Below are 27,884 nucleotides of genomic sequence, written 5' to 3' on the forward strand. Positions count from 1 at the left end.
GGGGCGGGAGGGTCCGCCCCCGGTCACGTGGCGAGAACAATTTAAAACACAACAAACAATTTTTAAAAGTGTTTTCAGACTGTGCGTCTCCAAGTGAGTAAAGCGTTTCGGTGAACACAACACCGGTTTGATCACAACAAATTCAAACAGTGAACGGTTTGATCACAACAGCAGGTTTCAACAGACCTGCATTAGCTGAGGCCATGGCTTTGAAGCAATCCTTGATATCAATCAATAATAATAATAATAATAATAATAAAAAAAAGCGGTTACTTAAAATGACAAATTTCTTGTGGTATTTTCACTTGTTCTGGTACCAAACAGTCTCTCCCATTCGAATATTCCGCCTGAATAGTTCCTTTTCATGGTATCAATAACATAAGTTAAAGCACATTTTAATGTCTTTTATACTCAACAAAAGTCAATGACTGCAGCACCACCAACGCTGCCTGTCTTAACAAAAAGAGCTCGTTAGCCTTTGCAGCGATGCAAATACTCAGTTTCAACTTCTTCCACCTCAGCTGAAAGGGGTGCATATAAAAATATCTTAAAAACAATTAGTTTGATTTCAAATATTTAAAATGCTTTGAAGCAAATTCTTTATTATAAAAAAGTGCGTTAATACATCAAAGATTTAAGCTATGTACTTAGAAAAAATACATTTCACTGTTTCCATTTTATCAACAATTTAAAAACAATAAAAATAGACAATATTTAAAATATTTATACATATTAAAAAAATAAAATCTCTATTGCCTTATTCATCCTTGAGTGCATACATGACATCGTCCTGGCTGATATTTAGTCGCACCCGCATGTGAAGATACTTATTACTGGACTCCACCAGCAAGAGCCTGCAGGCGCCAAGTCTTGAACAAATTGCCATAATTTCTGATACTGTAGGACTCTGCATGCCTTCAATTCTACACAACGCGATGTGCTGCTGATAGACCTGTTAAAACAGAGGAAAGGACACGGGTCATGTGTGCCTCCTGTTGTAGTGGAGTAGGCCAAGGTGAAAAAGGGAAGATTCCTTCTCTCCACATCTGTGGGTGGGGAGGAAAAATTAGCTCCAGCCCATCCGATAACATGCACTTGCTGTTGTTTTAGCAAACTCCTAGGACTTTAATAAGGAAGTAACAATTCCAAGCTACAATTTCCCTTTTTATCCAGCCAAGGAGCAAAACAATTAGCAACCTACCTTGTCTGCAATTTTTAAATTAGATCATTTTATCTGTTACTACACCTCTTCTCCCCTGGACTATGGGGACTAAATTTTATCCATCAGATTAAGAGCTGACATGTAACTAATTACAGATCAATGCATGCAGAAGTGATATTCAGGCCCAGTGACCAGTAAACACAAGTCACACTGACTAAACATGAAAGCTCATGGCTCAGAAAGGCAAAATAAAGAAGAATGCTCTTGTCACAGATCACATAGATTAGTAAATCTGCAACAAGAATCAGTTGTGGTCTTCTGCTTTGCTATTTAGAAAGAGCAAAAGAAACCCCTTTTGGTATCAGAGGAAAACTAAGGGAAAAATGTAACAAACCAGTCTAACAAAATATTGTTTGAAGTTCAAGAACCGATTGCCCAGCATATCTACGCAATCAACTGATGCAGATGTTCAAGGAGCCAGTTACAGAAAATGCAAATAAAATGCTTACTTACAAACTGGATAAAACTAGCAGGTTATTTTATATATAGATATATAGTTCTAAACATTTTTATAAGTATTAACATTTAGCTTCCATACAGTGAGTCATGAAATAGACTCTGTGCAGCTCTGCTGGTGCCAAGTATTTTATGGGTCTATTGAAGCTACTAGAAATATAGCTGAAATATCTGAATAGTGAAAATTGAAGCTACTAGTGATATATCTGCCTCTATTGATAGTGATACAGAAGTTGGAATCAACTTTCAGTTTTCCCCCTTGAACTATGCTGTCTGATATTTTCAGGTTCTCTTTCATTTTTCCTGTTATAAAGCATGTTACGTGGAGGCATACAGTATCCTCAAATGCAGGCCAAAAAAAAAAAAAAAATCACTTTGTGATTCAGATCACTGGTAACATTAATAGAACAGCAGGTGTGTCTAGTTGCAGGTACTTAGTCTCATTGAAAAACAGGTGGCAGCACTCAATTAGGTGTCACACCTGGCCTAGACAGCCATGCCCCAGTTTACCTTGCCACCATATCTTCCTTCCATCAAATTTTAAGAATAAAATCCCCAAATATTTAAATATTTACACTTTTGCCTGATAATTTTGACAGTGTCCCCCCTCTTTTAAGAGAAAGAGAGAAAAAAGAAGTGTACTCTGAAACACAAACATACCTGTTGAACTGTTGCCTCCTCAACTCCTGCCCTGCGAAACTCTGCTAAAATTGCTTTCAAAAAGATTTGTTCATGCAACGAGGCATTCCTGAATATCAAAACAGACAAAAATTAATCTGCCAAGTTTAGAACTTATGAAACATCAGGAAGAAGTCTGCAATGGAAATTGCTTGGTAACCACCTATTTACACGCAGGGTATTTTTCTACCTGAGAGGGGCGGTTTCTATCAACTAGACCTTATATTACATCCTGCAGCTCCGGCACCACAATACACTGCATTTCACTTCTCTTTTAATGTATCTGAACACAACGTTTCATTCCATACTTCATACATGTTCTGCAGCACGTCATGGTCAACTTACATTTATGAGTTAACAAATCAACATTGAGGTTTTCAGGCCCAAGTAGCACAGTAAAAGCAGTACTTCCATATAGAGCAAAATACCATATTTGCACCCCTTGGCCCCCCCGTTCCTTGGTGAAACATTCTTTTCTTTTTGACCAGAAACCGGTAAAGCATTTTACTGGTTACAGCTTGTGCAGACCACTGAAGGGCAATAGAATTCCTCACCTGTATTCCCTCAGGAAACCTTTGGGAAGCCCTAACAGAATCTCTTTATGTTAAAGAAAGAAACCAGTTCAAATGGGAAATTCTCACTTTCTGCTCAGACATCTGCGGCTGCATTTAAGTGAGCGAAGACAGTGGCATAATTCAAGCAGATATGTAGAGGGGAATAGCTGACTCGAGGGCCTGATGCCTACACTATGCACATCTGAGTGGTTTTTGTTTCAGTCCAGCCCAAAGCCTGGTCCAGTATGCTGAATGACTAGCAGCATCTGTAGCTGTGGGCTCCTGAGTGCATCTTTGTGATTTAGTTCCAACTGGAAGGAATTCAAATATATGCACTCGGAAGCTGCTGTTCACAGAAATCAATGTACAGTAAGGAGGGACAATCGAGAAATTTCAAAAGCCCCCTGTTGATCTGAGCCAACACACTAACACGGAAACACCCTGTGTAAACTTGTACAAGTGATTTCTATGCCTTGGTTTCCCTGGTCTTAAATTCCTATTTTGTACCCCTCTCTCTCCTAGCTGCACTGCAAGGTTTGTTTTGTACCATTCTTCAACAAAGCACGATGCCCCACACATGTTCCCAAAGGGTGGTGAGGACAAACTGAACGTTTTTGGAAAAAATAGCCCAGTGAAAAAGACAAAAGCAAAGAAATTCCTCTGAGAAATGGCTTTACCTGATTGCATTTATATACGGTGATGAAAACATTTCATCTATGGCTTCCGTTACGTGGGCCATCTGGACTATTTCAGGGGTTCTCTTTTGGCTAGCAAACTCACAGATCTCAGTGGCCCTTCTGCAGATATCAAGGCAACGCCTTGCATCACCTGACAGTGCTGCGACCTGAAAGTAAACAAGACAGGTTTGTAGCAGTATTTCCTACAAGTTGAGAAAAGAGTTTAGCAAGAATCAACAGACAAAAAAAAAAATCAAACACAAAAAACAACCACAAAACAGGAGAGCAAAGCTACTGTGAACTATGTTATTAGAATTCTGGATTTTAAATAACAGTCTTTCTGACCAAAACCAACAGAAGCAACCCACCCCCACCCTGATCTGGTCATCACAAATTCAAAATTGAAATTTTTTCTATAACCACAGAAATCGGAGGTTTAAAAAAAAAAAAAATCCAGGAAATTCAATGTGAGCAGTTCAGTTCAACACCAAGTTTTTAGACATTTTATCAATAAAGAGCCTACCGCAATCCATGTTCATGCAGGGGGGTGGGAAGAAAAGAGAGGGGCAAAACAGTCCTCAGTTTTTCCATACCCAGTAGAATATTGAGTATATTTTAAGATATGATGATTTAAGGATACACTAATATTTTTTAGTAGGTTTCAAAGAAACATCTGGGATAGTGAACTTACATTTACAAGTGCCTGAAAATTTTTAGGTCTCTAAAATTTCTGAAACTCAGTACTTCTTAAAACCCCACTTGTGGTTTACAATTTTGATAAAGCTATGAACGTTCACTAGATAGAGTATCAGCCTAGTTTTCCCAGTAGATGCTGATAACATATGAAAGCAGTAGAGCCCAGCTGGAGCCAAGAATGAGAAAGCCTTTAGAAAATCTAATTGCGAGTTAGTTTTCTAGATTTTCTGAAGAAAAAGCATACTAGAAAAACATTACAGATTATTGAGTCTGCAAAATCATCGCCATTGTTCTTACAAAAAGGTGGTTCCTTCATAACAAAACAAACGCTTATAGTTACTCCTGACATATAAGTACTCTTTTTTAATCCTATAATGATGGCTAGCAGAAAAAGTTTAAGCATATACTGGTTGACAGATGTTCTAGCATAATTTTAATAGATTCTTTTAACATATAATTGCTAACATAAGACATTAAACAACGCATACATCTTAATTTGAGAAGCTACTGATCCCTAATGCATTATTTATTTTTTGTACAACTGGGTATTAAAACTGGCGCCAGAAGAGGTACTATCTATTATGCCAAGGCTTTAAACATCTTGAGAAAGAAAATGAATATGGATATTTCTACTGCCACACTAGTGTTTTTTTTCCAAGATCATCCAGTGACTCACATTACGCCAAACCCTGGAGAAAGCTGACATCATTATGCATTATCACGACTCCTGTTGTCATGACTCCAGCTCGTGGAATATACTGCTGCCTTCTCAAAAGTAGGTGGAAAAAGCAAGAACACTACTTTAGCAAAGTTTCCTGCGAAAATACCCTGTATACCTTACAGAGAGCATAATGTATAATCCACTACTTGCACCCCACTTTGTCTCCAATACAGAACACATAACCAGCTCTGACTACTGTTACAAAATTCTCCCCCTCTTTACCTAGCGCAACACAGAGGGCATACATCTGTACTGTGCTTACCTTTCTGGAAACTAGTTGAATTGCATCCTCTTCAAATGCCTTCACACTGTTCAGTCTAGACAAAATAATTTGCTGTAACTGTTTGTAGGTGTAGGGCTGAAAGGACATTCTGGTGAGGCCCTGTAGTAAATAATACAACACAGTGAGAAGCGTTTGTAGCACTTGAAAACTCTCAACTGCTCAAGCATAGCCTGTAGATTTAGTTTTAGCTTCTCTGGTGGACCAATCTCTCTTTCACATCCTTCCCTTCCAAGTCATGTGGTTTAATCAATTCTTCCACTCCGTATTTGTGAAATAAACGTGCAAATCCACAAAACTCTGATTAAGTGAGGACCACTGGTTGGACCTCCACACTAAAAGGGCTGAAGAGCAGACCCTGCTGCTATTGAAATTCAAATTTCTCTTACAAAACTTGTAAATAAATCGGAGCCCACCTAATACAACAATCTTTTGATTAGAACTGTTTACACTTTATTTTTTAATACAGTAACAGCAGAAGCTATGAAAAAATACTCATCTCCTTTTGCGAATCTGTATCCATGTATACAGTCATACTACTGAAATCACATTAGCAATCAGCCAAGAATTAAAAAATCTTCTGGCTCAAGCTGATAAAAACTGCTTTCACATGAGAAGGACAATCTGTTACAGATGGTGCACTGCCTTTCATATTCTATAGGAGGCCTGAGTTTTGTGTTTCTTATGCAAAATTCTTCTCCCTTGTGACTATATGGCCTCAGCTGATCTGCAGGTTTAGTGGGTGGAGGAAAGCAATTCACACACTGTGGAACTATTTTTGAGTCACAGAAGGACAGAGGCACAAAGCGCTGTTTTTGCAAACCAGTTTTTAGAGCAGTGATGAAGGGATGACCTAAGAAAATGTATTCAGCGCACGTGTAGCGTGCATCCAACTTTCTGTCTGAAGGTACCCAACAGTCTACCAACTGATAGCAAACAGAGAGAAGTAACTAGGTGCCCAGAATGAAAGGGGAAAGAGGAAGAGAAACCAGAAGAGAATTCTTCTGAACCCCAGAGTAAGCAGCTTAACCACGAAGCATGGCATTTGATTATCCAGATCTTAATATGTTTAAAAAGACATCTGCATTCTTAATTCATTCTCACAAGAACAGAGTGTACTCACACTGCATAACATCTGATTAGCAACCTGGCTCCTTAACTTATTTTGCTAAGATTTATGTGTTTATTATCAGTCCTCTGGAGAAGGAATTAGAAAACCATTGTTTAACCTCTGACATAACCAGCCCTGCCTTTCTCCTGGATTACTTTTGATTGCATACAGTATTTAATTTGTTCTCATTTTATAGCGTAGCAACAAAACTGCTAGGACATACCAGCCTGCTAGCTACTCTGTTCATCATTATTCTCTCTGGCAAGTCCATGGTGTTAGCAATGGCCAAAATGATTAACTTGGAGTGCTTTTGAGTTGGCCAGTCAAATAAATTGTACATCACATTCTGTTTCCGGGTCCACAGAAGATCAAGCTGCAGAGATAGAAAGAGAAGAATTAGACTGAAAAATAACGGTCTTGTATTTACAATATCTGATGGGGGGTTGAGAGAGCTAGCTCTGCCACAGAAGACTTCTTACATGATTCTGAACAGGCTCTCTCTGTTGCGTTTCCTTCATCTATCTACTAATAGGACTGCATTTTCTGAATTGGGGCTCTAATCTCTTTTGAAAAAGCACAGTCCTACTAGATGCTTGAACGGTATTAATCACAGTATAACAATTAAACAGCTGGAGTTTTTAAACACCACTGTGACATTAATACTACATCTAATAAGATTAAAAGACCCTCCATGTGAGACCCTGAATTAGCTTACAGCAAAAAATAAGCATGCATTTCTTTATTACTGAACATAGCACATTCAAGGAGTTTCAAAACTCAATACGACTTATTTCACTGTGAGTTTTCTCACTGGAAAAGCAGCAGCTTCCAGACAAAACACAGTTGAATTCTATGGTATTTAGGAGTTGACAGAACAACTCATTCCATGACTTTGACCAAAACAAAACATAAACCCAATGTGAAATCCAAGGAGAGAACAACATAGCAACAGGATATTTGCCCACTTAAATTCAGCTTCCTAATAAGGCTAAGAGGATCTATTTGGATATCTTCTCTCCTAAGTCTATTCCTGTTAGATCACATACGACATAGTCTCAGCATATCTTTTTCCATCGTCCAAAAAATCATTTCTTATGATACTTCAATGGAAGAGAATGAAGGATTCTTTGTCTCACCTCATCCACTATCAGCACTGTGGTCTTCCTCTTTGGTCCAGGTGTATTGAACAGTTTTGCCAACAGTACTGCAGCATGGGTTGCCGTCACCTTCTGACCTGTCAGTAACTGGACAAGGATTAAACAATTTTGCAGGTTAATCACACCAAAACACTGGAAATGGGAAGTTTAACTCCCATTCAGTTTTAACTTTTCTCTAACAATCAACACCAGTCATCTGGATTTTTTTTCCCCATGGTGGAGGAGTTAAAAGAGAAAGGTCATTAGGATTTCCTGCAATTTGTCTTAAATATAGATTCATCAAGAAATCCTGAACCCAGTCTAAAAAGGACTGAAAAACTTGCATACCTCAAGAGTGTCTCTGAACGCAAAACACCGTCTGAAAACCTAAGTCAGTTGACAAGAATAGCCTGACTTCAGTAATCTTGGACTCCCATTAAAATATTAATGCAGTATCATCAGGATCTAGAACTGAACAATTTATTCAACTCTAAGCTAAAAGAATTACCTTCAACAAGAACTGCTTCTGCAATAACCTATGTTGCAAAACAGATGAGCTGACTGTACATTACCTGTTCTCTTGCAGATCCAAAGCTATATAGAAATTAAAGCATCACATTTCAAAATTACACTATATAGGCTGAATCAATTGTAGATTGCATTTGAAAATTGTATTTGTTCTCCAGAATCCCTTGAAAACTAACCTGAGGTTTCATAATTATTAAAGAAGCCACAGCATGGCAATAATGTATAATCTACACTTGTTTCATGTTTACAATTCAGTCAGGACAGTCTGAATCAGCCATACAAAGCAGTTAGATCCCAGGGGATCCTGATTCTACAGCTCTGGGACTGGGCATCCAATACAGCCGAGTTCAGTTTGTTGTGGTGGAATTGGCACATGTACTGTACCCAGGTATTTAACCTCATCTCCTTCATTTGTCCAGGTCTTCCTGTCCCTGTTCCCTTCTTTATAAGTTTTCCTGCAACAGTGAGCACTGTAGTGAGTGAGCACTGCAGTAGCAAGTGCTCCAGAATTTGCTTGACTCATGCAAAGAAACGTCAGCAAAATGGAGCTTGAGATTGACCTGCAGCAAGAGATGTGGCAATTGGAAAAGCAGCCTTAGCCAGGGTACCTGGATAACAGCTAGGCAGAAGAAATCTGAGAAATAAGTGGTTTGTTTGACTACTTGATGTCCTGAAGGATATTTAACCAGGCTAGCTTAAAGAGTTCAGGGCCCGTGGGGAGCAACAAATTTTATGTCCAAAGTATTCTTTATTATTTTTAAAATTTGATGCTGAATGGGATAGGGAACAAAGAGTGTTAAAATAAATTAACATTACCATGAAATAAGGTAATTGTCATGAAGCCTTTCACTAAGCTAAAGAAACACAGCAACCTGTCTGCAAATAATCCCTCAGCAAGACACTGCCTATCCTGGTTTGAGGAAAGGATACAGGTAAGTAAATTGAACTCCCAACTATGAGGATACAGATATTAGGACAATGTATGCCACTTCCTGGTCAGATAGAAGGTGTCAAACTTAATTTCAGCGCATAAGTTTTTAAGAAAATGGAACAGATGCTTCAGGAAACCATCACTTCATTTCCAGGTCAGTGATTTACAGTTAGCCTAGACTGACAAAGGTCGTGAGCCGTTACTGTTTAACGCTTATTGGGTGATCATAATCCAGTCCTCAAGTTAGTTCACACCTATATAAACACAAGCAGAGTCATTAGTCCCAGATGGGATACTGCAGACTAGTTTGTCATGGAAATCTGAAATATAGCACTGTTGACAGAGACGGTCCCTCTTTAGCTGGACTACTATGACAACAGGATAATTAACAATTAAGACTCCCTTAGTAACTATTTTACTGCTACACTTACTTCCAGAGTTGTCATCTCAGTAACTTTTCAAGCATACATGTGCAGAAAAAGTCATAGAAGGGGAAAAACATTAAAAGAATCTGGTTTAGATTTTTGTTAAGCCTGAGTGGATGTAATAAATCAGGCTATTTCCCAGCCACTGCCCCTACGTAGCAGAAAGCAAAATAGTTCAAGAAATTGGCCATGGCCTTAAGTTAACTATTTTTTAACCTGCTCTAAGATAAGAGCATACAGTCTCTCGGAGGGACTACTTGGAAGTATTGATATGTTAAGTGCCTTGAATACTGTAACACATTGAGGACCTGATGGTAAAGCGTAAGATCTCTTCTTTCAAACCGGAGAGCCATTGAAGAGGCTTTACTTACCTCTAGTATCTGCACGTAAGCTTGGTGAGGGTCAGTCAGCTTCATGCCATTGATCTCTACAAACTGGAATGATGGTAGGTCATCATTTTCTGCAGCTTGCTGAAGACAGCGAATTACTTCATGAACAGTCGCGGTTTTACCTGTTCCAGGCACTCCAGAAATGTACATGCACCTACAAAAGCAGAACACCTTTTCAGCAGCTTGAGTAAAATGATAATGCTCTTAGGATTAATGAGCTGGAATTCCTGGGCTCTGCGACCAGCCTTCAATACTACTCCTCTGTCACCTCAGGCAATTCCCTGTACTTCAGCTATTTTATTTGCAAACTGGGACACATAACACATTGGAGGATCATGAGGATTTTTATTATTACTGAAGCAATCAACAATCTAAAATACTTTATAAATGTAATTTACATCTTTAATTTAAAAAAAAAAGTCCCAGACATCTAAAATTGACTAGTTATATTTTGGTCTTTAATTTGAATCTGTACAATAAAGAAGCCCACATTATTTCTATGCGCAACCCTTCTTAAGGAAGAAAAATACCAGGAAAATTCAACTAGGCACTTTAATTCAGCCAAATGATGGTAACTTCTTAAATAAAAGTAGTGTTGATGGTATGACTGCTGTTATGCCATAGGTAGATGTGATCTCAGTTACAGTCTCACCAGAATACTCACCCTCCTGTACCATCAATAAGTTTGCTTTCCACAAAGTTATAGATATCCTGGAATTCTTCCTCACGACAAGGCAGAGATTCTGGGATAGCAGAAACATGCAGCCTTTTGATTAAAAAAGAGAAGAAAAAGAAAATTGAAATACGAGGTCCAAGGTTTGTATTTTTGCAATTCTACTGAGGAAAACAAATAGCCAGATGCTCCACTTTTCACAGCCGTGTGTAGATTTTCAACTCTCTTACATACTTTTAAGTCTGAACATGAATGTCAAGTACCACAAAAGAAATAACCTGGTCTTACTAGAAGTGTTTGTAAGCTTTAACAGGGCTGAACAGCCACCTTCATAAACAAAGAGCACAAATACGCAGCAATAAAGATCTAGCTGCTTTAATTCACAAAAAATTTGTAAGCCAACATAAAGGTAGGATAAAACAGGAAAGATTGCTTACAGGAAGCTGAAAAAACTAAAACTCAGTTTGAAAGATACATTCAGTCCTGAATGCCTTTTTTTTTCCACTGTGAATATCTACAACAATACATATAAAACTTTTTCACACACCAAGAGAAGACAGATATTGTACCTTTACAATCTAAAGCTAATAAGAGAGGATCTTTGTTTTTCTAATGTTGCACAGAAAAAAGACAGATAAGTAATTCTAAAAAACTTAGCATGGACTGGTTACAATAATTTGAAATTGTGAAAGTAGTATTGTAAATACTACTAGTATTTGTAAATCTAGTATTATACTGTAAATCCAGAAATGCTCTTCCGGTAACAAAACACCATGCATTTTTACCAAATTTATTCAATATGGTAAGGATGACATTTCCCCTATTTCAGCATAGCCTACTGCTATGCATACCTGATGCAAAAAAGATGATTTCCTCCCCTGAGCACACTTTACCTTAATCTGGCTTCTTCTAGTATACTGGCTGGTTTCTGTGCTGCATGGTTGCGCCTGGGAATTTCAGGAGTTGCATTCCGGGGTGTCTTGGGTGTTCCTGGTAAAGGCTGTAAAGAAAAGTTACAACCTCAAACAGATTTTCTACATGCAGCAATTTCTATTGGAGACTGATCATTCATACAAGTTTCCCAAACGTAACTTATGCACAAAGACTAGCCGGGAATACCACAGTCCAAGATGAAAAGATAAACAGTCTTTACAAAAGGGAGTTACCAAACAAACCTCACGGTCTTTTCTTCCTCAGGGAAGAAAGAAACTGGAAGGAGGTGGTGACAAAGACAACTACATTTTAACTGCCTGAAGAATTTTTAAATTGTTTATGCCTTTCTGGAGTGCTGTGTTACAAAGTGATCCAGTTCTTAAGAAACAGCAAGCAACTAGAAATTGATCTATCTGAATTTCATTGTCCAAACAAAAAAGCCATATGATATCTTAATTATTCTGCCTTGTTGTGCTTACAAGTTCTAGTTATGCTAGGATTGCTGTGTTAGACATTTCATTAAAAAAAATCAGCCATTGACTGTACATCAATGACAGTATGGCTATGATACTGAAAACAGTCTGAATGAGTCAGGCTTAAGTGTCGCATAGCGTGGTATCCCATCTCCACCAGCAGCCAGGACACTACGATAAACTGCTGGCCACACTCTCGTTGGTGTGGCCATGAACACTATAGAGCATCCCTTTTGTGTTGGTAAGCCTTCAAGAATCAGGACAGTTCTGCTACCAAGCACAACGTTGGTCTTATGGCTTTCTGCTATATATATAGACGGCACTCAATACAGACTGTACAGAAACAGAACTAAAATGTCTCAGTGCACAGATTACAATAAAAGTAAAAATGGTGGCCATAAATGGATTCATCAGTTTGTTGAGGTCCAGCCCAGTTGAACATTTTACCCGTTTAGGCTAGAGTTTTCTGATCAACGTTGTCACAACATTCACAATACACAAGTGTTTCATACATTTGTGTTACCTACTCATACCAAAGATCATAGGAATTAAGATAGCATTTAATTAAAAGCTAAGAGGTTCAGATACTTAACTTTGGTACACAGCCATCAAGCATTCAAATAATTTGCTTAGAAATAATAAACCAGATTTTAAATGGAACCTTACAGTTTTCTTCGGGGTCTTAGCAGGAGTGTGAACTGAAGACTTCCTTGAAGATTTTGGGGTGCTGAATATTCTACTTGATTTAGTTTTCTTTTCTGGTGTACAGGGCACATCACTCTCCTCTTCCTCACTACTTGAAGAGTAAGAGCTGTCTGAGCTAGAAAGAAGATCCTCTTCCTCGTTCAACTCTAGTGTATTTAATATGCTATGAGAAACGGAAATGACATGAGTTTTAAAAAAATACATACAACTCTACACACTACAAAATATCATTTGTACATTTTCAGCTTTTTCTGTAATCAATTGTAATCAGCAAGCCAACATATTTTCCACTTGAGCTGTTAATTTTCCATGGCTATTTAACAGACTGGTTTAAATGAAGTCAGTTTTACGATGAACACCAAGAGTTGGCCTTATGTTTCTGAACATAAGACAGTTTTCACACTACACTTAAGCTGTGCTTTTAGAACCACTTGCATTTCATTATTGAACTAGACAAACTCTCAAGGCATCAAGCTATCAGTAGCAATCTGAATAAGATATCATGGACACAAGTTTACCTGATTTGCTCTCTAATGCGAGCACTTGTGTTCTGTGCACATATTCTCCGAGAACGAGGGGTCAATACAGGGGTCTGATTACCCAGTTCCTGACATCCAATTAAACTGTAAAGAAAAATCACAAAGGTATTTGTATTTCCTCTTTGCATCACACTTGTAAAGATGGAGAGAAGGCCTTTCAAATATCAGGCTCAATTGTTATGGCTGTCAGTCCAACATGAATTCTTGTTTACAGTTATTTACAATTGGCTATGGCATAGATATTGGCAGCACAATTTCCCCTCTCTTGCACTCTCTCTTCAACACATCTTTGCCAAAAAAACTCCCAAACTACAGAATATTTGCTATAGTTCATTCGTGGTCTGTACTGTAAAGATTTTTATAGTAAAGCGTATTTCTATAAAGCTTTGTAAATCAGTTGAGGAAAGCTGCTAAGTCTAAAGAGAGACCCTGAGTCCATACAAGTCAGAGCTGCTAGCTGACCTACGATGCTGTGACAATAGTGACTGCACTAGCATTAGTTTAAAACAGACACCTCTGACTTGGGCCCTATCAACATTATCGCACTTTGTTTCCTGATGCACCCTCAGCTGGCAACAGCTATGTACTTCACATCGACTGACAGCTCCTGCACGTTAACAACTTTCCCTCGCTTCCCCAGTCAGACACATACACGTCGCTGAAGAGCACTGAATAGATGGTGCTAGCGTTGAACTAGCAACCAAATTATTTTGTAAACACAACACTGACAAACTGAAGGGACAAGAACTCAAAACAGTAGTAGTTTTTTGTTTGGTTGTGGGTTTCTGTTGTTGTTTGGGTGTTTTGTTTTTAGTTTGTTTTTAAGAGAAAACAAGTATGTTTTTCTTTGGGCATCTCTTTGATCTGCCCTTTGGAGTAGGTTTTTCTATTTGTGTTTCGAGATTTCTTTGTTGTCTTCTTGGGCACTTCTTCATCCCCATCACTGAAACACTTTACTGTTAATACAACTTTCTTATTAGTTCAAAGGACACAATGAGATTAATTAATTATTTGTAGACAGTTCTCAGATTTTTTTTTTTAAATCTATAAATACCACTGAAATGCCATTATTTTATCAATTAAAATAAATGGGTTTTTTTGCTATAAAAAAAGTGACAAAAATGCGGTGTGGATCCACCAAATGTTGCACCCACATCTTTACTCTTTGAAAGGAGGAAAAGAGGCAGAAGTAGGGCACATTTGAGCCTGTATGACATATGTAAAGTGACTGCAGAGAAACAGATTTTTTTCCGTGCCAATGAGTACAAATCATAACAATCAATATGGCTTCAATTCCCTTTCATATAATCCTACTGTTCCCTCCCATTTCCAATCTCTTCCCTCTGCTCTTGTAACCATGAACTGCTTGTGTCCATCTTTAAAGTCAGCTCCTCTTACGATCTCCCCAGTCATTCACCTCAAAGTAACACACTTTCTAGAGCTTCACCACAGTGTGCTTGTAACTATTTAGGCTCTCCCCCCTTCTCTCAGTGATCTCAACAGGCAAAACACAGTACACACAGAGACTTCACCTGCTTTTCTCGCCAGAAGCCTTTCATAAACGTGCTTTAAAAGAACTACATACAAATAGAAATCCCATACAAAAATACTTATAAAAAGGCTATCACTTACCATATACTGTCATCTTTCGTATTAAAATTCTTGGCTTTCTCACTGGATTCTTTGACCTTAGTATAGGGGGATAATCGTATTGTATCACTGAACCTCTGCCAGTGCTCTGCAATATCAAACGTTGACTTTGACTTATCATCGGCGCAAGGTATTTTTGGTGGTGAGCCCAAAATACCAATGAATTTCACTTTTCTTTTAGTAGCTGATGGCTCTAATGGTGCTACAGCATCGGAGTCATCATCCAAAAGTTCCAAAACTTCACATCCCAGGATCCTGCTTCTAGGAGATCTTGTGGGACCTAGGAATCAAGAGCAAAATGAACTTTTGTCAGGCTTTAATATGACTGGTTTGGTTAACTTTCAGAAGACATGGTATAACTGGTTCAGTGGTTGTCATTTAAACGAAAGGGAATGGCGTTACACTCCAGGAACTGAATACATACAGAAGGCAAAAATTTCCTCTAAAAAGATGATTAAATAGAATACAAACTGATTTTTTTTCAGTTTTCTAAGCCACCTCCACCACTTACAACTTTGCTCAGGCTCTAGTTTGAAAATACAGCATGTTACATAGGATCAAATGTGCTTATTCAACCAGCCCAATGTAAACATTCTAGTGCATTGTCGGAAGATTAAAGTGAGGTATTCTGAGGTCAAGTTAGGCTGATTGGTAGCCTTTCAGCCAATAAGCACTTGTAACTTAGACTTACCAGTTATGAATAAAACGTTTGCATCATCAATTGGATATAAGCAGTACAATTGCTTGAAATAACAGACATAAAACAAACAACTGATACGACCAAAAGGCTTGGGCTAACCCCAAAGCCTGTATAAGGTAGCTAAAAATACTGATGTTGAACACTACCATTGTTTGAATTACCCAAAATGAAGAGGCACAAAACATACTACATTCCAAACTACCGAATGGACAGAGTATTGTCGTATACATACTGTTTAACTGTAACTTCTTCCTTGCTGTTGGAGTTTTCATGCCATTAGCCACTCTTCGTGAATGTCTCTCCTTAGCAAGGGAGGACTTGGAAGCAGAATGTTTTGACTCTATTTCCAACTCAACATTTTTTGGTTTTGTGGCACTCCGAACAACACTATCTGTCTCTTTTTTCAGGGGGGAAACAATGTCCGAAGGAATAAATGAGTTTGAAGAGTCTGGGATGCCACCTCGTTTCTTATTGGCTTCTTTCAGCTTAGAGAATGTGTCAGGGGACAAAGCCTTAAAGCATTTCCCATCCCAAGACTGTTTTACATAGAAAGTCTGTTCCTTGTTTAATGAAATAGGTAATTCCTCCCCCAGATGTAGTGGTATTACCTGTAAAAACAGAAAATGCCAAAAAACACATACCTTAACATTTATCATCAATTTAACATTCAACTATTTCCTAGTCACAGATCTTACTATTGGAACTCATGCAATCCTTCATCATACAGGGCAACAACTTCAACCTACATTTACACTAGCACAAGTTTATTGCACTACAGGACCCCCAGTCACACTACTGCTTTCCAGGCAAACCTCTAAATGAGCTGGCTGCCAACAACTAAAGTCATTTTGTGACGGAGGAAAGACAGAATATCAGCAGTTTTCAACTATCCCATCCTCTGCTAACTGCATTAACAAATGTACATCACGCATTTGGTTTGTGAGGAAATAAAGTGACTTCACTGTTCTACTACGTTTTTCAAATTGTTTCTTTCTTTCTTCCTGTAGAGGGGCTGCAGTACATACCCTGATGCTTTTAATAATGGTCTCTGCAGCTATATCAGTGTCATAGCAAGAAACTTGATCATAAAACACTTCTCGGGGAGAAATCTCTCTTTTAAGTAGTTTCTGCTTATTGTGAGGTATCTCTGTAATATGAGAGAACCACTGCACAACTGCACGTTTCTCCTGAGCACCTGTAACAATGAAAACAAAAGTCAGTGAACATTAAGAATTTTATTGTATTGCAAATAGTTATTAACCGACCTCAATGACTTTAGCCCAAATGCCATCAAGGATAGAAAACCACCCTGGACACAACTGAGAAAGCATCTGATAAGAGATTACAATTCCCTTTTTAAAATTAAATTAAAATGTTTGAGTTGAGACTTTTAAGGACTAAGATAACACCTACATATGGTCTCAATCACAAAATGCCTGCAGACCAGCTGATCTACCAGTTCACTATCACAAAGAGGTTCCTTATTTGCATAAATGCGTTCTAATGGAACCCCACTAACTGAAAGCAGTGACATAAAAGGAGAAGTGAGAAATTTCAGAACAGTATTTATAATTTCAATGTTATTTTAGAGGTAAACCAGAAGCACAATTTATTAACTATTAACTGCCTAACAAACCAGAGAATCCTGCTGTTGAAATACGTAGAAGAAAGTCTGAATAAATACTATGAATAAATTCAGTGTGGAGAGTTAAAAGAAACATATTACAGTATTCAAGGATCACCTTCTCCGTGTCCAGGAGAAAAATATACTGACAAAGAGGAAGGCAGGAAAGAATGCTAGGAGACCTGCCTGGATGAACAAGGAGCTCCTGGACACACTGTCACACAAAAAGAAACTTTATAAGGAGTGGAAGAAAGGACAGCTAGAATGGGGGGCATATACGGAAGCTGTCCGAGCAGCAAGAGACCTGGTGAGAAAAACTAAAGCTCAGTTAGAATTAAATCTAGTGAAGGAGATCAAGGGAAACAGCAAAAATTTCTATAGGTAATATTAATGGTAAGAAGACGACTAGGGAAGGTGTGGGCCCCCTCAGAAAGGAAACGGGAGAACTGGTGACAAGTGATATGGAGAAGGCCAAGGTTCTCAACAACTTCTTCTCCTCAGTCTTCACTGGCAAGGGCTCCAGCCACACTCCTGGAGTCACAGAAGACAATGGCAGGGGTTGGAAAGAACTGCCCATTGTAAGTGAAGATCAGGTTCTTGACCATCTGATGAACCTGAAAGTGAACAAGTCCATGGGACCCGATGGGATACACCCACGGGTACTGAAGGAACTGGTGGATGAGGTTGCTAAACTACTCTCTATTATATTCCAAAAGTCATGGCAGTCAGGTGAGGTCCCCACTGACTGGAAAAGGGGAAACATAATCCCCATTTTCAAAAAGGGAAAGAAGGATGAACCAGGGAACTATAGGCCAGTCGCTATAGGTGAGGTACTTCTCACCTCCATGCCTGGTAAGATTATGGAGCAGATCCTTCTGGAGGCACTGCTGAGGCAGAAGAATAACGAAGAGGTGATTGGGTACAATCAACATGGCTTCACCAAGGGCAAATCATGCCTGACAAACCTGGTGGCCTTCTATGAAAAGGTCACAACCATCAATAGACAAGGGGAGAGCAACTGACATCATTTACATGGACCTGAGCAAAGCCTTTGACACTGTCCCGCATAACATCCTGGTCTCCAAGCTGATAAAATATGGGTTTGATGGACTGACAATTCAGTGGATAAAGAACTGGCTTGAGGGCCTCACCCCAAGAGTGGCTGTCAATGGGTCCATGTCCAAGTGGAGGCCAGTGACAAGTGGAGTCCCTCAAGGATCAGTACTGGGACCGGTCTTGTTTAACATCTTCGTCAGCGACGTGGACAGTGGCACAGAGTGCACCTTCAGCAAGTTTGCCGACAACACCAAGCTGTGTGGGGCGGCTGACATGCTAGAGGGAAGAGATGCCATCCAGAGGAACCTTGACAGGCTGGAGAGGTGAGCCCATGCCAGCCTCATGAAGTTCAACAAGACCAAGCACAAGGTCCTCCATCTGGGTTGGGGCAATCCCAAGCACCGATATAGGCTGGGCAGTGACTAGCTTGAGAGCAGCCCTGAAGAAGAGGACTTGGGGATGCTGGTGGACGAGGGGCTCAACATGAGCCATCAGTGTGCACTTGCAGCCCAGAAAGCCGATCGTATCCTGGGCTGCATCGGGAGAAGTGTGGCCAGCAGGTCGAGGGAGGTGATTCTCCCCCTCTACTCCACTCTCGTCAGACCCCACCTGGAGTACCGTGTCCAGTTCTGGAGCCCCTACTACAAGAAGGATATGGACGTGCTGGAACGTGTCCAGAGAAGGGCCACGAGGATGATCAGAGGGCTGGAGCACCTCTCCTATGAGGGCAGACTGAGAGAGTTGGGGTTGTTCAGTCTGGAGAAAAGAAGGCTCCGAGGAGACCTTATAGTGGCCTACCAGTATCTTAGGGGGGGCCTACAAAAAGCTGGTGAGGGACTTTTTAGGATGTCGGGTAATGGTAGGACTAGAGGGAATGGATGGGGAGGGAACTAGAGATGGGGCGGTTCAGACTGGACGTTAGTAAGAAGTTCTTCACCATGAGGGTGGTGAGACACTGGAACAGGTTGCCCAGAGAGGTGGTGGAAGCCCCATCCCTGGAATTTTTTAAGGCCAGGCTGGATGGGGCTTTGAGCAACCTGATCTAGTGGGAGGTGTCCCTGCCCATGGCAGGGGGTTGGAACTAGATGATCTTTAAGGCCCCTTCCAACCCTAACAATTCTATGATTCTATATTACAATCAAATATTAAGTTCCTTTCTGCATTTTAAGGTGTTCAGCCACATATCTTTAAAAAATTTGTCAAATGTATATAGCAAAAGGAAAATATTATTTTCAAGGAAGTTTCACAGGTATCATTCCAGGATGAAAAGAATATTCAGTTATATTACAATAAAGCTGCATTAGTAAATAAATGAGCTGGAGTGATATGCATTTATGTTTTTTAAAGGTAAATAACTAAAAAAACTAAAACATTATCACGATGGCCCAAAACAAACAACGAAAGCTGTTGAAAGAAATCAGACATAGCTAATGAGTAGTTTCTAATTCAGACTCAGACATAGTCTTTGTATCACTCACCTTCCATGATTTAATATCGACCTTTATCTATAAACAAGGAGTCCTACAAGGGACAGAAGTAACAAGCCCCATTCATTCAGCCTTGCATCTTATTGCTATTCCCTGATGGCTAGTAAGATGCAAGCTCCAGAACTGCACTGCTCTTGCTCCATTTGGATTCCCCAATCTAATTTACTTAACAAATTAGGCCAGTGATATGGGGTTATGGTCTAAATATATCCCTGTGAAATCTTTAAAACATTTTAAGATTTCTCAGATAGGAGGTAAATTTTTATTTCTCTTACCATCTTCGTATAAATCCAGGAGTTGTGCCACAAAGGGTTGATCTGCATTCTCCCCTTCTACTAAAATAAACTCGCCAACTTGTATACAGGTTTCTGTTCTGCTTCTTTCTGATTTAATAATGATTCCTCTAGAAAATGATGCACACATGCACATTAGCAGGATTTCATATTCTTTATAATTCACATTAAAGCTGATAGCCTGTCAATCTTACAGCTAGTTATGCTCCCTCTTGCAAAGCCTACAATTGGAGTTTCCTGATTAAAAGCTTTTATATATATTTCAAGTAGACAGTTAACCCTTATTCACAGATTTAATTAAACGTTTTTGTTTAGACATTATACAGTTTACAGCTCAAGAGCTCTGCGACAACATTTTTGTTATACACGTGCAGTGTCATGACACAATGCTCAAAACCTTACTCGTATTCTCATTGCCTGCCGCATTAACCTATACGATGTCAGAACGGCAAAGAAGCCTTCATTGCTTAAGTTTCCCTGAGCAAGACAGAAATAAATGTTATTTACTTGTACTGGAAAGTCCTCAGTTTTCTGTCCGAGTTCATGGGTTTTCCATACCAGGAGTAGATAATTTTGCTTTGCTGCCGGGTGTTCATGATTCCCAAGGAAAAGCTAAAACAAGCAAACAAACAATTTTAGAAATAAAAGCAGGGAAAGGCTTAAGATGGCCAGATACATAGAAAACCCATTGGTTCTTTCAGCGTGTAGGAAGAACGTGGTGTGCATCGGTTGATTCAGAGAAGCCCACCTTCCTTCCCCAAAGCCTCCAGACGCCTCTCCTGATGCAGAAGGAAAAAGGGAAGGTGTTTAGTAGCGGACTGTTATTTAGTTCTTTTTTTTTTTTTTTTCCACGTCCAGCTGATGGCTTTAAGACTGTGCCTCGCTGGTTTGAGTCCAGACCTCACCGCGACCAGCCGCATGAGGCCGTGATGTGCGTTTCGCTTACGCTCCATTTTTATGTTGGTTTTGAGATTTTTTTTTTTTCCCCCTAAATAAGAATTTTCCCTCTGGAAACAGGCCGCAAGGCTCAGGAAAACGCCATCCACCCACCCCCCACGAGTGCCATTCCCCGCCTCGCCCACCCCAGCCCGTCGGTTTAGACGAGCTCAGGCAGGTCTCCACCTCAGGGACCCCCTCCCCGCCCCGTCTGGCTACAACCGCCACCGGTTCGGACGTCGCAAAGAGACACCGAGGCGGCCCCGGCGCCCTCCGGGAGCCGCTCCCCCGCCCGCTCCCCTGAGGGACCCAGGGCCGAGGCCCACTCACCCGGCGACTCAGCGAACCCGGCGCGCGGCGGCGGCAGCGCGAGCGCCTACCAGCACTAGCATAGAATTTCGCGCCAAAGCCCACCCGGAGCCCCGCCCACTCGGGGGGGAGGGGGGAGGACGGGAAGAAGCCGCGCCGGACGCAGCGCCATGTTTGCGCCTGGCGCCCCGAAGCCGCGGGCGGAAAGGGATGTCACGGCCCGAAGATAAGATGGCGGCGGCGGCGGCCCGGAAGCGGAAGGCGCTGCAGGCACTTCCCGGAAGGGGAGCGGGGCGGCCCGCCGCGGAGTTGAGGGGGGTTGTGGAGCGGCGGCGGCGGCCATGGCGAACCGGACGGTGAAGGACGCGCACAGCATCCACGGCACTAACCCGCAGTACCTGGTGGAGAAGATCATCCGCACCCGCATCTACGAGTCCAAGTACTGGAAGGAGGAGTGCTTCGGCCTGACGGGTATGGTGGGGCGGGAGGGGGCTCGGTGAGGGGCCCGGTGAGGGGCCGGTGCTGACGGCCCGTCCCGTCCCGTCCCTCTCCCAGCCGAGCTGGTGGTGGACAAGGCCATGGAGCTGAGGTACGTGGGGGGCGTCTATGGCGGGAACATAAAGCCGACGCCCTTCTTGTGCTTGACGCTGAAGATGCTGCAGATCCAGCCCGAGAAGGACATCATCGTGGAGTTCATAAAAAACGAGGACTTCAAGTAAGTTGGTAGCTTGATTTTTTTTTAATTTTTTTTTTTTTTGTTCTTTTTGCTTCTCGTACTGAATGAAACCATCCAAAACAGCCAGGGGAACCTCAGTGCAGGATTTGGCTTTTAGTGGGCCCTGATAGACTTTTCTTGCTAAAAAGCCTGTCCTTCCTCTTGCTTTCAAATGACTGATGTCCTTGTCACCGGGGCTGGTGGAATGGCTTGCCTTTGTAGTGTGTTCTCTGGTAGTACACCTCCGCCCGAAATATTTAGAATGAGGTGTATTAAGGGAACCACATTAATCTATTTTTTTTTTTTCAGTATTTCTTTGGACTGTGTGAGTGATAACGCACCCATACAGCGATTATATATATGTATACTTACAGCGATTATATATATGTATACTTGAGTGTGTATATATACGTTTGTGCGTGTATGTATATATATATATACACACACTTGAGTACCTGAAGGGGAAAGTCTAAATGGTCATATGTTCTATTTATTTTAGTGTACTGGTTTTCCTCTGAAACTTCTGGGAAAAACACCTCGTTTATCTAAACTACTAACTATGCAAAAAGATTAGATCTATGAAACGGTTTTATTTTCAGGTATGTCCGAATGCTTGGTGCGTTGTACATGAGATTGACAGGCACTGCCATTGACTGCTACAAGTATCTTGAGCCACTGTACAATGACTATCGAAAAATAAAAAGTCAGAACAGAAACGGGGGTAAGCAGTCCTGCATAGTTGTGGTTTCTTAGTACCTTATAGATGACTTTTTGTTAAAAGAATGTATCCTGCTAGATAAAAGTAAATATTCTACTTAGTAATATAAGCTTAAAAAACTGTGGCATAACCATCTTTTTGAAACTTTACTATTATTTATTCATCATTTGGATAGTCAGTTGCTGGTCTTGCTCACTTGTACAAATGAGAACTGCCTTGCTTATTTTGCTTTCCCCAAGTGCTTGTATTTTCTGTTGAGTACTGAAACACAGTTCCACAAATACTAAAGGAACACTGTTTGAGTACTGGTTTAAGCACTGTGAATCTACTAAGCTGTGCAGTAATTTCCTCTTTTTGTAAGGCAGGCCTTATGATTTCCCTCATCTTTGAGAACGATTTTAGAATTGTTGTTTGTCTAGCCTACTTGACATAAATTGCCTGAAGTATTTAATCCTTACTCTAACCGCAAGCGTTAGTCTTCTTTGTCTTTTCAATGCTATTTTTCCCCTCCCCAGAATTTGAATTGATGCATGTGGATGAGTTTATTGATGAACTACTCCATGAGGAGCGTGTATGCGATATCATTCTGCCTCGATTACAGGTTTGGAAAAGTAGATGGCTGTTGAATTCTTAACTGCATCAGATTCAGTAGTTGTAGCAGCTACTAGCTTGTTGCATAAAGCTCTGACATAGGCCCTTCTGGCACACAAGATGCTTCCTTAGGTGTTTGTTCTTAATTGGGTTATGTAAAATAAAGTCATAATTTCTCCTAGAAACGTTATGTTCTGGAAGAAGCTGAGCAACTCGAACCTCGTGTTAGTGCTTTGGAAGAAGACATGGATGATGTAGAATCTAGTGAGGAGGAGGAGGAGGAAGATGAAAAGGTTGGTGAAATATTTTGCAAAGGGATAGTTAGAGACAGTGCTGAACCACCGCAGAACACTTTATGGCCTGTCAGAAATATTTGAGGGGGGGTCACCAGGAGGCTGCTTGAAACTCCTGTCTCCTCCCTTAACATATTTTCATATAAGCTACATGCGAGAACTTGTTAGACCCTGAAGCAGTTCTCAGGTGCTCTGTGTTTGTCACGCTTTTCTGTTTCCTGAAATTCACAAATCTGGATCTATTCTGTGTTGCTTAAAACAATTTATCTGAAATATGTTTATATACATGTATATTGGAGAGAATCAAAGGTGATGATGAACGTTATGATGACCATCATAGTCAATTCTGCTGTACTTCTTAAGAACCAACAGTATGACAGGTGGCTAATTTAATTTTCAAATGGCAAGCTCAGGCAGTACCACTTATTTATGAATGTGAAATACTTGAGGATGGGGAAGCTTGATCATACGACTTTTGTCATTTATATTAATTGTTCAGAAAATTTTACTGATAGATAAAAACGTTGATGAAACAAGAGTTACAGAATCTTTTCCCTCCGGCCATTGTTCGCAGCTGGAGCGAGCACCCTCTCCTGACCACCGCAGAAGAGGCTACAGAGACCTTGATAAACCTCGCAGATCTCCAGTTGTGCGATACAGGCGGAGCCGAAGCAGGTCTCCAAGAAGGTGACACGGCTCTCTTAAGCAATAATTTTACCTACTGTACTGCAGATGGCTGGAGCAAGGCATAGAATTGAAGAGGACAATTCAGTCAGAATCACTTATGCCTCCCAATTCCTTTAGCCATTTTCTAGAGTAAGGAGTTGCAGTGCACAGACACGGTCAACCCATCTGCCCCTTTCTCTAGTCCTTCAGTAATGCTTGAACTTGCTGGCCAGCTGAAGCTAAATTTGACTATACAGGGAAGATATTAAGGAGAACCAAGTGCTTTGTTTCCATGTAAGCCAGAGGCTGCAGAGGAAATCCTGTTAATTGTTCTTACTGATAATAAGCCAGGAAAAACTCATCACTGACCTCATTTGCTTGCTGTATGGGTCAGTCCAGAAGCGTATACAGCTTCCTGTGCAACAGGCCAAACACACGCTAAGTGGGGACATGAGGGAGTGGAAAGGAAGCCCTGGTGCTGTTGCTGGATAATATGGGAAATTAAACAGCTCGTGCTGGTAATGATTTTTATCAACAACTTGTTTTCTCCCCCAATTACAGGCGAAGCCGCTCTCCAAAGAGAAGAAGGTAGTCTGTTATTCTATTATTTAATCTTAAAACGTGTTGCATTTTTAGTATGACTATCTTTAAAAGATTCCTTTCTCTCAGTCCATCACCACGCCGGGAGAGGCATCGCAGCAAGAGCCCAAGACGACACCGGAGCAGATCCAGGGAGAGGCGGCACAGATCAAGATCCAAATCTCCAGGTACTTTTGTCACTTACAGATTAACTCTGGCAAGTCTTTATCAGCAGAACATCCACTGCAAGAGAAATCTGTGTCACGGTAGCAAGAAGGTACAATAGGTTCTTAATCTGGCTTATAAAACTCTGAGTTATGTGAAAGCACAGCTGAACTCATTCCATACATGCAGAATTGCCCTGAGTGTGTTTTTCATATATTTGCTAGGAGGTTATTTGAGTGCCTAATTAAGGCTGGGGTTGCTCTGGCATTATCTAGGACGCTTGGTCACTAGAAGCAGATTGCATTAGCAAAACAAAAAAGAATTCCAGGGTCTGTGAAAGTAACCGTTACCTTTTTATCTCATAGGGCATCATCGCAGTCACAGACACCGAAGTCATTCCAAATCGCCTGAAAGGTAAAGGCTTGCCCTGTTTTTTTAAGGATCTGTCCTGTAGGAGCTCTTACTTGTCATTTAATCTTGGGGATTGAAGGTTGTCTAGCAATGTTGGAGATCAGATATTTCATCAGTACCTCCCCCAGTGCTGTAGTCAAGTCGCGCTATCCATATTTGACCATAGAAAATGCCACTTACTGCTATGAATCAGCTTGGTCTTTCAGACAATTACTAGTACCCTGTCATATGGATATTTTTTTTTTCCTGTTTCAGATCTAAGAAAAGTCATAAGAAGAGTCGGCGAGGGAATGAATAACAAACTAAATCCAGCAGACAGTTTAAAGACCTTGACCTGCAGTCTAATACTGTCCTATTAGCTTTATGGGACAGCTGGATATGTCCTGGCTGCTTTAGCAGTCCATGTCTTTAATCCTTCCCCTCTTGTCCAAGTCTTGTTTTTGTTTTTTTTTTTTTTTTTTAATTAAAAGAAAGCTAAGGACATTTTTTATGTAGTTAGTTACTCATTCCCGTGATAGAATTTGAGGATTGTTTTTATCAAGGCCTGTAAAAACTTGTGAAGAGCAATTAAAGGGGGTTTTGTCTTTAAAGGCTCCTTGCTGTTTCTTTCATCGTACTTTGTTTAGACTTCTAGTTGAAGCTGGCTTCGTTCTCAAACCAGGCTGTTGTTTTGACAAACAGCCACTGCAGTCAGCTGCTGAAGTGAGAATGTTTGAGTTATGAACACTGAAGAGCTACCAGCCTAAACCATCTCAAACCTCCAGTACAGGAAGAAGTAAGAAAGACTGTCATAGTCCAGTATGTTTACTAATAGCAAGAGCTAACTTAAAACCACTGCTACTGGTTCCTTTGTAAGAAGGGAGTGTGGGGACAGGTGACACTACAGTGAGGTCTGCAACAGGCCACAGGACTAGGAAGACCAAGTGGATGAGGCCCTCTACAGACAGCTAGGAGCAGCCTCATGTTCACAAGACCTGGTCCTCACAGGGGACTTCAGCCACCCTGGTTATCTGTTGGAGAGACAACACAGCAGGGAATAAGCACTCCAGGAGGTTCCTGGAATGTGTTGACGATAATTTCCTTCTCCAAGTGACAGAGGAGCCAATGAGCAGACGTGCCATGCTGTATCTTGTCCTCACCAACAAGGAGGAGCTGCTGGGGAACGTGAAGCTCAAGGGCAGCCTTGGCTGCAGTGACCATGAGATGGTGGAGTTCAAGATCCTTAGGGCAGTGAGGAGGGCTCACAGTAGGCTTGCTACCCTGGACTTCAGGAGAGCAGGCTTTGGCCTCTTCGGGTCTCTGCTTGGCAGAGTACTGTGGGATAAAGCCCTGGAGGGAAGAGGGGCCCAAGAAAGCTGGTTAATATTCATGGATCACCTCCTCCAAGCTCAGGAGTGATGCATCTCAACAAGGAGGAAGTGGGGCAAAAACACCAGGAGGCCTGCATGGATGAACAAGGAGCTCCTGGGCAAACTCAAACAGAAAAAGGAAGCCTACAGCGTGTGGAAGCGAGGACAGGTAGCCTGGGAGGAATACAGAGAAACTGAGCAGCCAGGGATCAGGTTAGGAAAGATAAAGCCCAGATAAGAGTTAAATCTGGCCAGGGATGTCAAGGGCAACAAGAAAAGCTTCTAGAGGTGTGTCAGTGATAAAAGGAAGACTAGGGAAAATGTGTGCCCTCTCTGTAAGGAAATGGGAGACCTGGTCGTACAGGATATGGACAAGGCTGAGATACTCAACTTTTTTGCCTCAGTCTTTACCAGCAAGTGCTCTAGCCACACCGCCCCAGTCACAGAAGGCAAAGGAAAGGACTGGGAGAATGAGGGACCACCCACTATAGGAGATCAGGTTCAAGACCATCTGAGGAACCTCAAGGTGCACAAGTCCATGGGACCTGTTAAGATACAGCTGTGGGTCCTCGGGGAACTAGGTCTTTCGGGTCCCTTCCAACCCAAACCATTCTGTGATTCTGTGAATCATCCTTAAGCATATCAAATGATACGCTTCTGATGGTGGTATCAGACAGCATTCAGTAAGTCCCTGTTTTTCAAATTAAGAATATATAATCTCCTACTCAAGTTACAGTTCTTATTTTAGTACATTAAATTATGGATTAATTTGTGTTGTGTTAAACCCCTTGTGTACCATTCCTTTATTCATAGTCTTGCTTCAGGAACAGGGCCTGGCGTGTTTGTCTCCTGAACACTGCATTTACGGCTTAGATATTTTCATTTATTGCTTGATGAGTGCTGACAGCACAGAAAATAGCATGCCAAACGACTTTATGAAAGGTACTCTTTAAAATTACTTCACAGTACAGACTGATTTTTCTAGAGTATTTGCATAGTATTTTGCAAAGTTTATGAACAGAAAAGCAGGTGTGCTCTTCCCTCAAATCAAGTATTTTCCAAGAAAGACACAGTGGCTGTAAGCAGCACATGCAATGACACCGGCACAGGGAAAAAAGGCGTACACTGACTGTATGCCTCGTTAAAGCTGCTCATCTTTCATTTCTTCTTTAGGATAATTAAATTAAAGCTGTTTTTATTATTCTGGTTTCCTAA

The 27,884-nt window shown here is 40.9% G+C and overlaps 2 protein-coding genes across 2 annotated transcripts; one reads left to right on the top strand and one right to left on the bottom strand.

Moving 5' to 3' along the window:
- Positions 1–54: 54 nt before the first annotated feature.
- On the bottom strand, positions 55–21,391 carry ORC1 (origin recognition complex subunit 1). Its single transcript, XM_054210469.1, has 17 exons — positions 21,204–21,391; positions 20,445–20,549; positions 19,920–20,047; positions 16,503–16,672; positions 15,710–16,085; positions 14,760–15,057; positions 13,107–13,211; positions 12,550–12,751; positions 11,371–11,477; positions 10,469–10,570; positions 9,787–9,958; positions 7,532–7,639; positions 6,619–6,768; positions 5,267–5,386; positions 3,588–3,754; positions 2,339–2,426; positions 55–952 (listed from the first exon to the last, which is right to left on the bottom strand). Exons 2-17 carry the CDS (start codon positions 20,531–20,533, stop codon positions 758–760), a joined length of 2,577 nt encoding a protein of 858 aa, XP_054066444.1. The 5' UTR covers positions 20,534–20,549; positions 21,204–21,391; the 3' UTR covers positions 55–757.
- On the top strand, positions 21,370–25,910 carry PRPF38A (pre-mRNA processing factor 38A). The gene is made up of 10 exons (XM_054210470.1): positions 21,370–21,653; positions 21,738–21,897; positions 22,497–22,618; positions 23,131–23,216; positions 23,389–23,499; positions 24,074–24,186; positions 24,727–24,753; positions 24,835–24,932; positions 25,275–25,323; positions 25,576–25,910. The coding sequence occupies exons 1-10, from the start codon at positions 21,524–21,526 to the stop codon at positions 25,616–25,618; spliced, it is 939 nt and encodes a 312-aa protein (XP_054066445.1). The 5' UTR covers positions 21,370–21,523; the 3' UTR covers positions 25,619–25,910.
- The last annotated feature ends 1,974 nt before the right edge of the window (positions 25,911–27,884 follow it).

The sequence above is a fragment of the Rissa tridactyla genome, chromosome 8 (genome assembly GCF_028500815.1).
Source record: "Rissa tridactyla isolate bRisTri1 chromosome 8, bRisTri1.patW.cur.20221130, whole genome shotgun sequence".
Lineage (NCBI taxonomy): Eukaryota > Metazoa > Chordata > Aves > Charadriiformes > Laridae > Rissa > Rissa tridactyla.

Coding starts and splice junctions, on each gene's coding strand:
- ORC1 (XM_054210469.1), bottom strand. CDS start 20,533: ATGAACACCCGGCAGCAAAGCAAAATTATCTACTCCTGGTATGGAAAA. Junction 16,086..16,502: donor CCATTATTAAAAGCATCAGG/GTATGTACTGCA, acceptor CTGTTTTTACAG/GTAATACCACTACATCTGGG. Junction 3,755..5,266: donor TTCAACTAGTTTCCAGAAAG/GTAAGCACAGTA, acceptor GTTTACTTTCAG/GTCGCAGCACTGTCAGGTGA.
- PRPF38A (XM_054210470.1), top strand. CDS start 21,524: ATGGCGAACCGGACGGTGAAGGACGCGCACAGCATCCACGGCACTAAC. Junction 21,654..21,737: donor GGAGTGCTTCGGCCTGACGG/GTATGGTGGGGC, acceptor TCCCTCTCCCAG/CCGAGCTGGTGGTGGACAAG. Junction 23,500..24,073: donor AGGAGGAGGAAGATGAAAAG/GTTGGTGAAATA, acceptor CATTGTTCGCAG/CTGGAGCGAGCACCCTCTCC.